General features: G+C 41.4%; 1 protein-coding gene across 5 annotated transcripts in view; it reads left to right on the top strand.

Moving 5' to 3' along the window:
• ccdc88ab (coiled-coil domain containing 88Ab) overlaps positions 1–12,306 on the top strand; it is a 105,472-nt gene that overhangs the window by 28,281 nt on the left and 64,885 nt on the right. Inside the window, exon 1 of one of the 5 annotated variants that reach the window (XM_084076750.1) lies at positions 7,295–7,369. The exons of the other annotated variants lie outside the window; for them this stretch is intronic. Coding sequence (XP_083932876.1) covers positions 7,367–7,369 — 3 coding nt within the window. The 5' untranslated portion in view covers positions 7,295–7,366. Of the gene's footprint in view, positions 1–7,294; positions 7,370–12,306 lie in introns of those variants that run through there. 5 annotated transcript variants of the gene reach the window in all.

Here is a 12,306-nt window from a genome sequence, read left to right as displayed (position 1 = left end):
CTGTGAATCTTGTACTGTTGCTGAGAACACATTTACTGATTAACCTCCTAAAGCTATCAATAGACAGACAGGCAGGCAGGCAGGCAGGCACACACACAGACAGACAGACAGACAGACAGACAGACAGATAGATTGGACGGGGCTTCCCGTCCTTCCTTCCTCCATTATTTTCTTCTCTCCACTCTTGTTCTCTTGTTTCCCATGTTTTCTACCCACTGCCACCCCCAACCCCCACTTCCTGTATCCATACTACTGATAGTATGTTTGTGTGTGTGTGTGTGTGTGTGTGTGCACATGCGACACACATGCAGAATGACTTTGTGCAGAGGTTGTTAAAAGTGGCCCTGGCCAAGATATACCCATAATAATGTTTTTTCATCTGACTTTGTCAGCCCTCGTGTGTGTGTGTGTGTGTGTGTGTGTGTGTGTGTGTGTGTGTGTGTGTGTGTGTGTGTGTGTGTGTGTGTGTGTGTGTGTGTGTGTGTGTGTGTGTGTGTGTGTGTGTGTGTGTGTGTGTGTGTGTGTGTGTGTGTGTGTGGGCGCTACATTATGTGTATGAGTTCCAGGTTTCCGAGATTGTGCCTGTACAGTAGATTGTGTTGGAAGTCTAGACTCTAGACGATCTTACTGCACTTTTTTTTTACTTTACAGCGTGCTGTAATGATCAAAAGTGAACAGCTGTGTGTGTGTGTCTGCCTGCCTGCGTGTGTGCATGTGCATGCATGCAGGTGCGCAGTAAGTACATGTGTTTTGTCAATCAACATTTTCCACATTATCGTAGTAAGACACAACCACTGAAGAAGGAGCAGAGACGGAATGTTAGGCATCATTTTGACCATGTAAAAATACTTACTGAAAGAACTGAATCGTCTTGAATGTGGTTGTGTTTATGGAAATTTACGCTTGTAGTAACAAACATAATTATTGTAACAAACTAAATCACATCTTCTGTAGCTGAAACGGCTGCATGTTTTTCAGTAATCACATTTCCCTCTCAGCGTCGGCTAAGATTGAGGTTTTCTGGTCTCCCGATTCTGCACAGCAGAATCCTCACAGAAGTCTTCTTGTCCCTGGTGGTCAGTCCAAATATGTCTATTTGGACTGACAACCAGGGACAAGAGCCATTTCTGGGCCTCCTTTTTAATTGAGTGACCTTGGTGTGGCCTACGTTCAGTGGTGTAACTCAGCCCACATCCAGCACAGCAGCACAGTTTAATTCCCTGTTATGTTTTGTCCAACTTCTTTCAAAGCTCTCCAAGTGAATTCCTTTATCCTTGTTTATTGAAGAAGGCTCTTTCGTCTTCACTCTTTCACACCGTGAAGTCCTCAGTGTTAATTTAACTCGGATAAACAAGTATGGTATGGAGTATGTTAACCACTTAACCACAAAGAAATTCTAAATTATTTTCAGAATCTACAAACCAATTTTTAGGACGCAACATGGCACGCAACCAAGTTTAATTCACATTTCATGTCGTTCAAATCACCAAGTACTGTAACATTTCCCCCTGCCCTCCAGCTCTTGGCCAGCGCTAAAACGTTTGCTGTGTTCTCTCCTACCATCGCTGCTTTGGTTTTGGGGCGTGGTGTTTGGGCCGGGAGCTTTCGTTGTTTTGACTGCGTTTAACGGTGAACAGAGGGCTCCGTTCACACTGGGCTGCCCTCAAGGCTCTTCGGCAAATGGCCTGCCGGCTGACTTGGGCTCAGCCATAGCTTCACATTGACTGTCCTGTTCATTATGCCCTGAGAGCCAGGACTGAACATACTGTAGACATGAATTACTTGGGGTATTTTTCCACCCGGGAGGCACATGTGACTGGCAGTCTGCAGTGATGTCAGTAACACTGCTCTATCTATCGGCGCCTCAGAGTTTTAGCTTATTTTCTCACACATTTGACCTTTTTTGTTTTCCTGGTTATTGAGCGTTCAGTATAAAAGACTATATGAGAATATGTAGGAAACAGAGCTTTAAATATTTGTCCGTTGGAACCCTGCCACAAACAACATCCTTTTACTTTGCATCAAAACCCTAAATAAGCTTCCATTTAAGGTTTTACTGCCCTGGCTTTTGGTCTGATTTTCTTCTTTCTTTCTTTGTTGTAATTTGTCCTCACCTTATAGTTTGAGACTCTACAATACTAATTATAATGCTTTATTTTAATTCATTAATTAACTGTAAATGTTCTGCTTCAACTTCCCATGTTTGTCTAGTTTAGAGGCATTTTTAAACATTTTAGTTTGAAGATCTATGGTCTGGTAAGGCTGCCACTGCCTGCTGCTTCCTTAGCTGATCTCACAAAGATGCTCTGTTAGTGGCTAGAGTTGGTACCCACACACACACACACACACACACACACACACACACACACACACACACACACACACACACACACACACACACACACACACACACACACACACACACACACACACACACACAATCCTGTTGGGTCAAACACAGCCATGGATGTTTTTGTTTTTGACTTGGATGCCATCGTGGAAAACACTCAAAAGGAATGCATGTGTTGTGTGTGGGTCCTTGTTATTACTTATTCTAGCGTTTTCATCAAGCCAGTGGTTCTTTTTATTGCTCTGAATCCTCTTTTACAGACCTCAGTAACCAAATGTATTTTTTATTCTTTTGAATATCCCAGTAATGTCTTGCATTCTGGCATCTTTGGTTCATCATCAAAATCATGTGCAAATCAATTTGTTATCATGGAACAGTAGGCTAACTGTGTATTTTCATGCACATTCCATTAGCTGCCCTTATTATCTGATGAGATGGCAGATCGAGCTGGGTGATTTAGTTATATTTACAGAACAACCATCAACATTCTATCTCATTAGAATTCAATATTAAATGAATTGTGTGTAGTTTTAACGGGTCCTAGCAATGAGACTGAGAGTGATTTGGTTATACCATTTGAAAATGTAAAAATCACAAGGTATGAATATAGTGGACCTACTAGCACGTTGCACATTCAAATACGTTGAAGTTACTTAGTACATCTTAAACAGATTAAACAGTAACAGAAGCTTCTTTTTCGTAAGCTGAGACAACTACTGTAGACAACTCTGGTTCTGTATCAGTGGTACTGTCATTCATTATGACTGTAGTTATAGTTTGGTATGAGCTCAAACCAAAGACTAGTCATAACCAGGTCATAAGGGTTTGCTGAATATCTGGCTTTAGGGTCGTTGGGTCACTAATTGTGTGTTAATGCGATCTCCTCCTACAAACAAGGTTTACCACTACCGCTACAAACAAACAGGATGGTTGCATTGCGTACAGTCTCTCTTGGACATGCAGCCACACACGGCCACTCTTTGAACACCACTCAATGTCAAGGTCTTGAGAGAGCACTTTGAGCCCACAACTAGTGGTGGAAAGTACATTTGTTCAAGTACTGTACTTGGGTGTAATTTTTTACTCCACTACAATTATTTGACAGCTTTAGTTTCTGTTACTTTGCTGATTTTGATTATTCTTAAAAAACATACATTAACCACTTAAGCCCTATTTTATACTATTAAAAAATCTCCAAACTCACAAGGTGTCTCATCACAGCAAGGCGTTGTGAGCTTGTAGATCTGCTATTTTCAAAAAGGTATTATTGCTACTTTTACTTAAGTAAAAAATCTGTACTTCTTCCACTACTGCCCACAACCACACACAGCGTCACATCACATAATCACAACTTACAGGAACTGAACCGCGGCTGACCAAAATAACTGAGTGTGTATGTGTAATGTACAGTATATCTGCTTTCATATGTTGTATGTTATTGTAGGTGTGTGTGTGTGTGTGTGTGTGTGTGTGTGTGTGTGTGTGTGTGTGTGTGTGTGTGTGTGTGTGTGTGTGTGTGTGTGTGTGTGTGTGTGTGTGTGTGTGAGAGTGCGTTGACATGCACAATGTCTAGCCTATTACGATATGAAGAGTAGAATTTGCAGTTTGCGGTGTACAGTAGGTTGCCTTTAACTTTGTATGTGAGGAGCTATTTTTACATCCAGCAGTAGTGTTGTTGAATGAAGAGGAAGCTAGAAGCTTCTCTTGTCCCATTTGTGAGCGGAAGCAGAACAGCTGGGATGCGTCTGCAGGCTCCATGCACTGTGGTATCTGGTCTGGATCTGTGCTGCTTTCACTGTGTTCATATACTACAGTATACTCGAGCAGTTAAGGGCCACTACAGCAAGACAAACATTTTAAAACATTTCAGTTTATAAAGCTATATTAGCTTTTTTATGCTTTTTTTCCGATCAGTGTAGAGAGACAAGAAACCAAGGGCAGAGAGACGGGATAGACATGCGAGACAAGATGGGGGTTGGATTTTAACCCAGGTCCTCGTGCTCATAACGAGCATATGGTCTCTGCACTAACTGGCTGAACCACCTGGCACCAGATCAATCTATATTGTAACCAGAGAACTTGTGACAAAATTGGTAAGGTAACTCACTTAAGAACCGCTGCTGGAAGTGCTTTAGCAGTGTGGAAAGGTAATATGGTATTAATAGCCTTCTTCCAAACAACTTGAAAGTGATTTTCTTTCTTTTTCTGTCTTATTTGCTGATACGCTCTGTGCGGATGACAATGAAATAAACAACACTGAACAGGGAGGAAGCCATATGGCTGGGACGTATCCAGTCAATGGGAAGTAAATGTCTAAAATTACTCCTTTTTGAGGAAGAAACAGGTGTGTGTGTGTGTGTGTGTGTGTGTGTGTGTGTGTGTGTGTGTGTGTGTGTGTGTGTGTGTGTGTGTGTGTGTGTGTGTGTGTGTGTGTGTGTGTGTGTGTGTGTGTGTGTGTGTGTGTGTGTGTGTGTGTGTGTGTGCGTGCATGCGTGCGCCTGAGTAGATGTGGGTACATGTGCCTATCAGCAGAAAGTCACTTCTATACAAGTGCCCTGGGGGGCAGTGGAGCCCACCTGGCTCTGTCCTCTGTCCAGCCTGGGGCTCGGTGCTAAAAGCTCTCTGGTTGATAGATAACATCAGAAAACTAAAGAAAGACAACGCTAATGCCTCGTTTTCTCCTCCTCCTCGTTTGCAATGTGATCTGTCCATCTGGCCAAGAGTGGACTATGCTGGTATCTCTTCTGCTGCTTTACTGTCTAGACAGGAACACATGCTGAGTTTAAAAACAACAATACAAGAAAAACGATTACCTCAACAGACAGACATTTTATGTTACTCCTAATTATCTATTCATCAGTAATAAGGCAGTTAGAAAGGCGGTTTCTCCTCTCTCTTTTAGACTTTTCCTTTCTCTGTAGGTCCGTCCAAAACAAAAAGCAGAATAAATGTTTTCTTTTTAACTCATTGAGTGCCCACATTTGTATTATCTATTTCTGGCCATTACAATTTTTTATTTTATTTTGTTTTATTTTTTCACAGTAAAAAAAAAGTGCTTAGGAAGCAAGATACAGCTTTTTTAAAGTTATAAGTTAAACAAGGAGTGGATGGAGCTGCAAATCTTCAGATGATGATATCTTGGGTTCAAAAAGTTTTTCTATTTTTTTCAAAAACACGTGAAACACGTGTGGCACTCAACACCATAGCGCTAAAACACGTGAAACACGTTAATGGCACTCAATGAGTTAAAGGGTAGAATGCCCAATATGCCACAAGCTATTTTTTTTAAAAGACTGTGGAACAGGTAGATCTGTAAAAAAAAAAGGAAGCGGGCGTGTTTCGCTTACAGTGGTTGATGCACTAATCAATCTCAAAACACTTCATTTTTTTGCGGTCAATTTCTGTCAATTGTTCTCAATTAGTCTTGAATCACATCACATCACGTTAAAAAAGAGCAACCTACAGTAGAAGTGTACATACATAGTTGAGACTCTCCATACACAGATCGACAGATTATCTCAATGTCTTGACTTGCATCATATGTCAGATATTGATTTAGAGATCCATGAAGTGTAATGGTCTTGTGTTGTGATGTTTTTATTTAACCTTTGCGTATACAGGTAATCTCATTAAGACCTGTCGTCTAATTCTCAAGAGAGACCTGGTTCGGATGATGCTACAGTGATGACACAGTGTATTGGTTAATTGTGGAGTGTTTTACGTGCAAACGCAATCACTTTGAGGTTAATTTAATCACATAATTAACATTGAGCGGTGCTATCACTTTTTTTAAATTATTAAAATGTCATTTTGTCCAACCTGTATCATGGTAGAGTATCTTAATAAATGAACTTAAGCCAGATTTTCACTACAGTGCCAGAATCTTTCCGAAACACGTCCATGTCAGAATTTAAAACACAAAAACATCTGTGAGTGCGGACTGTTTCTTAAAACACTTTCAGCATTGGCTTGCTCTAAAGTGATACTGTAAGTCTTAACTTGAGGCACTCTTACATATTAAGTTGTTACATCACGACACGTTGTGACTGAGGCTGTAGATGGGTTATTTTTGGCGAGTGACACCATCCATGACGAAGTATAAATTAGGCTATACACAGACTAGGGCCCTCTGGCGGTTGTGGTTGTGTTTCACTGCAGTGGACAGGTTGCTAGTGTCTTGTTCTGTAGAGCTAAACATTGAGGAAGCTTCTAGCTCAGTCATTTCCAACAAGTGGGCTGTGAGGATATTGTAAGTGGGCCCCCAAATAATTGGCAAAACACAACGATCTTGGGGCACAAGACGCACACCTAGACGCTCTAATGTAGCCTGTCAGCGAGTCATGGGTTCAATTCCCGTGCCACTCCCTGTCTCTCTCTCTCCCCGTTTCTTGTCACTCTCCACTATACTATTGAAAAGGCCCAAAAATATATATTTCTAAAAACCACTACGATCTTAATGAAAGTATAATATTAATATATATATTTTTAAATAAAAAATAAGAAAATATCTTAGTATTTTTTCTTTGAAAATACATTTTCATTGTTACACTGATAAATGGGAAGTATTCTTCTTGGTCCAAGCCGGAACACAATCGATCGATTGATCATTAAAGTAAACATGCTCTTTAAAATGCACACGGCCCAGCCATCTGACCACGGGTTAAGTGGTCAGATGGGTGGGCCCGGCCGTGAACACTTTCGAGATTTTCAAGTGGGCCCTGATCCAGAAAAGGTTCTAGCTCATTCCACACATGGAAGTGTAGATGTGTGGGGAGGGGTCCTTCCCATTGTTAGTTCTGATAGGAACTGCCTCTTCCCTCCTCTCCTATCCTCTGCTAAGCTCCTTTGCAGGTTCATAATGCAGGTTCATAATCTCAGCAAGGGGGAAGTCCGCAGTGCCGTACTCAAGAGACTGCATGTGTGTATGTACATGGATGTGTATTTGTGCGCGAGCACACACTCTCTCGCATGTCAGATTCCCCGGGATGCGGAGAATAAGCCTACGCTTCGGTTACCATGGTAACTAACCCCATGTCTGCAGAATGGGTGTGATTTCAGTCTTTTCAGGGTTCAGACAGCATGCACGTGTGTGCATGCACGCACGCACACATGCATGCGCATGTGCACACACACACACACACACACACACACACACACACACACACACACACACACACATAAATACACACCAACACACCAACACAGTTGCAGTACAATTAGACCCCTGTTAAAAGCTCTGCCGTCAGCGAAACTTGGGGTTGGGTGGGGGTTGCATACACACACACACACACACACACACACACACACACACACACACACACACACACACACACACACACACACACACACACACACACACACACACACACACACACACACACACACACACACGCGCACGTGTATGCATGTGATGGGGGGAGGCTTTAACACCGCACACACTGAACCATTAATAAACGTCCATCCTCAGTTTTAAATTGAACACACATTCTTCCTTATTTTGCTCTCTAGCCATGTGCTGGATGCAACAAAGGTGTGTGTGTGTGTGTGTGTGTGTGTGTGTGTGTGTGTGTGTGTGTGTGTGTGTGTGTGTGTGTGTGTGTGTGTGTGTGTGTGTGTGTGTGTGTGTGTGTGTGTGTGTGTGTGTGTGTGTGTGTGTGTGTGTGTGTGTGTGTGTGTGTGTGTGTGTGTGTGTGTGTGTGTGTGTGTGTGTGTGTGCGCGCGTGCGCGCGTGCTACTGTAGCTGGCAGCACACGCCGGCAGGATGTCAGAGGCTAGAGGTGTACTGTCTATATCAGCACAGTATTCAGTGTCAGACATCTCTCTCTGTCAGCACACGCTAGGGCTGGCCAAAATATATTGAAAAAACGATATTTAGAACCAATTACTGTAATCGAGAAGCAAGGTTCTTGTTTCATTTCATTTTTATAGATCTACGAATTAACCAAAAAAATTGAATATATTTTTTATTATCGACTAAATCAATTAGTCGAGTTAACCACTTACCCCTGAATTATACTTTATTGTACAATGGTGGCATGCAAAGTAGAGAAAACAGCCAATAAATCTACAAGCTCACAACGTGAGACGTTGTGACTCGTGAGCTTGTAGATCTTCTATTTTCGCTATTAAAAAAAGTTCATTAATCGTCGTAATCAAGGAAAAAGTTTGAAATAATGGTAATATTGAGTTTAAGTCATATTGCCCAGCCCTAGCACACACTACACTCAGAATGAGATGCTCTCTGTAACCGTAGACCTGAAACTGAGTATTGACACAGTATGATAGATCTTTGGTTATGTCTTATTTAAGACTGAACAGAGGTTAACTTCAAGTTGACCAGATCATGTTTGTTGAAATATTGGAAATATTGGCCCCCGGAGATCAGTGCAAAGAAGCGCCAACTCAATAGTTTGAAGTGCTCTGCTGAGACATGGACATACTATACAGAGAATACTGGATCAGTTCACACAAACAGTATTATGCTTGCAGTCATCATGTACTAAATAATAAGATGTTCTGTTAGGGTAGCTCTTCTTTAGTAGATGTCTGTATGGAATAGAAGAGGAATATGTGCCATGCTGGAATCAATAGTACAGGATAGAAGGGGGGAGGGGGGAGACAACGTGTGATGTGCCTGGAGTGAGAAGTGATAGCATCAAAGTAGCATCTCTCTCTCTCTCTCTCTCTCTCTCATTCTCACCCTCCCCTTCTATTCCTCCTGTTTCTTGCTTCCCACTTGGCCTTTCCCTCTTGGTGTCCTTCTAACCCATTTTATGCTCTATCTCTATCTCTATCTCTATCTCTATCTCTTTCTCTCACTCACTCACTCACTCACTCACTCACTCACTCACTCACTCACTCACTCACTCACTCACTCACTCACTCACTCACTCTCAATCTGGGCTATGCTGACTGGCACACTTTGGCCATCTCTGGGTTGTACATTAACTCACTGAGTGCCATTAACGTGTTTCACGTGTTTTTAGCGCTATGGCTCAACGTGCCATTAACGTGTTTCACGTGTTTTTGAAAAATTAGCATAAGTAAACAAAAAAAAATTTTTTTTTTTTTTTTTTTTTTTTTTTTGAAAAACATGTTCAGAACCCAAGATATCATCATCTGAAGGTGTGCAGCTCCATCCACTCCTTGTTTAACTTAGAACTGAAAAAGGCTGTATCTCGCTTCCTAAGCACTTTTTGTTTTCTGTGAAAAAAACTCTGGCACTGGGACAACATCATTTTTAAATATTTTTTGTTTATTCGTTTCTGTTCTTTTACATACTCATAGGTAGTAAAATTGAGTGCCAGAATTGCCAAACGTTTAAATAAAATAAAAAATTCTGGCACTCAATGAGTTAATAGACCTTATAGCATGGAATAGGAAAGATTAAGGCATATGGTAACAGGCAAAATCATTATGGAGTCCCAAGTCAGCACCTTCTCCTTTGTCATAGCAGAAATACAGCCAGGCAGGGAATACTTTCCATATGCTGTGTGTGTGTGTGTGTGTGTGTGTGTGTGTGTGTTCGTTCATAGCACATCATCAAATCACCATGACATTCTCAGTGTGCTCGCTGTTCTCCCTCTCTCCTAGTGTCTATCATGTTTTATTTATGAGAGCTTTGCCTGTGCAAGCTAATCCATGTGGCATATTGGTCTACTGTACCTTAGATTTGTTATTAGCATGCAGCTAATCCAAAATGCCATATTGCTAAAAAGTAACCGTATCCTAATGCGCAAAGCATATTATAGCACAAACCCAATCCCTTATGCCATCAGTGACGCACGCCCTAATTTGTACTTTACATTTATTTTTGAAAATAGCTAAATTAGGCAATCTACATTGCCACAGCGCATCACATCGTGATGTTGTAAAACAAATCTATTTAAAAAAAAAATATATATATATATATATATATACACAGACAGACAGACAGACAGACAGACAATAACTTTCGGAAGTGAATCATTGCATTGTTTTTTCATGAGGCATGCCATAAAAAGTGACTCCACCTGTAGCCTTCGTTATCACGCCACACTAACGGCTTTCTTTTCAGTAGCTATAGTCCTACACTGCAACATGAAGAAGTGACCATGTTGATCTGCAGTGCAAATTTAACTGTTGAGAGTAAAATGACACTGAGGATTGTACAGAGTAAATGTGTGGTTGGGTGCTGACACATAGACAGGCTGAAACAAAGAACTATAACACAGCCTGAAATGTGCTGTTTGCACAGCAAGCATATGTTCCTTATGGAGACAGGTGTGTGTGTGCGTGTGTGTGTGTGTGCGTGTGTGTGCGTGTGTGTGTGTGTGTGTGTGTGTGTGTGTGTGTGTGTGTGTGTGTGTGTGTGTGTGTGTGTGTGTGTGTGTGTGTGTGTGTGTGTGTGTGCGTGTTCGTGTTCGTGTGCGGGCATTGATGGCAGGGACAGGTGTTTATAATGGGAGGAGAAAGTGTTTGTGTGTTTGTGCCAGTCCACACACAGTATGATTCACTCCTCCTGTGTGATAAAACCGCAGTCTGTTTCTGATCATTTTGCCTGAGTATTTTTTGACAAATCAGAAAAAGGAGAAGTAGTCTAATGCACAGAATCAGATAGGCAGCTGTTTTCCAACTGAACAATTGCCATACAGTAGCCACACAGTACTGATTACCATCTAAATCTGATAATACATACTCAGACAAATTCTTTTGTCAGATGTTTTTATTCCAACGGAATAAAATGCTTTTGTCAGATGTTTTTATTCCAACGGAATATAAAGTAGAGCTCTAATCTTACACTGTACACGGCCAAGTCTCTGTTCCACAGTTTCCGCTCAGAGAGTTTTCTAGCATTAAATTCTAGGTCTGGGAATTGTATGAAGTTCTCCAATATGTATAGTATAATATAATCATTTATAGTTATTTAAAGAAGTTTAGAGAAAATATGTTGACAACATGTTAACATTGTGGTGGAAACATATCGGATATTAATTCATTCATTCGTTTAGGAATGTTAGTATTTCCATACTTTTTTACAACGTTTCCTGGCTAGAGGTCATTGACTGCTGATGGCAATTCTACAGACACTTCAAATCCTTCCAAAAGGTAGACTGCTGGAGCTGACTGGCTAAATGTGTTGACTGTCTGCTGCAACCAGGCCACATACTGTATCAGCTGTCCAGTCATCTCTGACGAGAACAGAGAGTTTTAATCATAGTCATGTCATGTGTCTAGAGACCACCTCATCATGTATCATCACTCACTATTCATCCTCAAATGAATGCAACATTGACTCACTTAGATCTGATTGAATCATTCTTAATTAGGCTGCAATAACCACCTTTTAAATACTTTTTTAAATACATTTTTCAAAACGTGTTTGTCTTGAGGTACAAACAGAAACATGGAATACATTGCTTGTTCTGTTTCTTGCCTGCATCATTTGAATCATGGTACAAGTACAGAATACACATCAGGAATATTGGGTTCAGATCGCCAATCCTCCCCAGTGAAAGAAAACCATGGCAACCATGCTGATAACCAGGGGCATGTACCAGTAGCCACACTTTGACCTTCAGTGTGTGTGTGTGTGTGTGTGTGTGTGTGTGTGTGTGTGTGTGTGTGTGTGTGTGTGTGTGTGTGTGTGTGTGTGTGTGTGTGTGTGTGTGTGTGTGTGTGTGTGTGTGTGTGTGTGTGTGTGTGTGTGTGTGTGTGTGTGTGGACTGCAGTTGGAGTGCCTTTTTGTTCTTCATTCTTTTCACTTCCGTCCTCTGTGCTGTCCCTTGGCCTAAATCTCTTAAATCTTCCACACAGTTTTAATTGTCTCCGCTTCTCTCTGGGTGTTCCGTCACCTTTTGGTCTCCCTGTTTGCCTGCCTGACAAAATGTCTTATTTCTGTATGAATGTGAGTGGTTTGCAAAGCATCTATCACTACCCTGCCTCTGTCCCATGTCCTTTGTCCGCCAGCGTCTCTG

Source organism: Gymnoscopelus microlampas (genome assembly GCF_963454915.1).
Source record: "Gymnoscopelus microlampas genome assembly, chromosome: 13".
NCBI classification, from domain to species: domain Eukaryota; kingdom Metazoa; phylum Chordata; class Actinopteri; order Myctophiformes; family Myctophidae; genus Gymnoscopelus; species Gymnoscopelus microlampas.
Note: the sequence above shows the minus strand (reverse complement) of the source record. Positions and strands in the feature narration are given on the sequence as shown.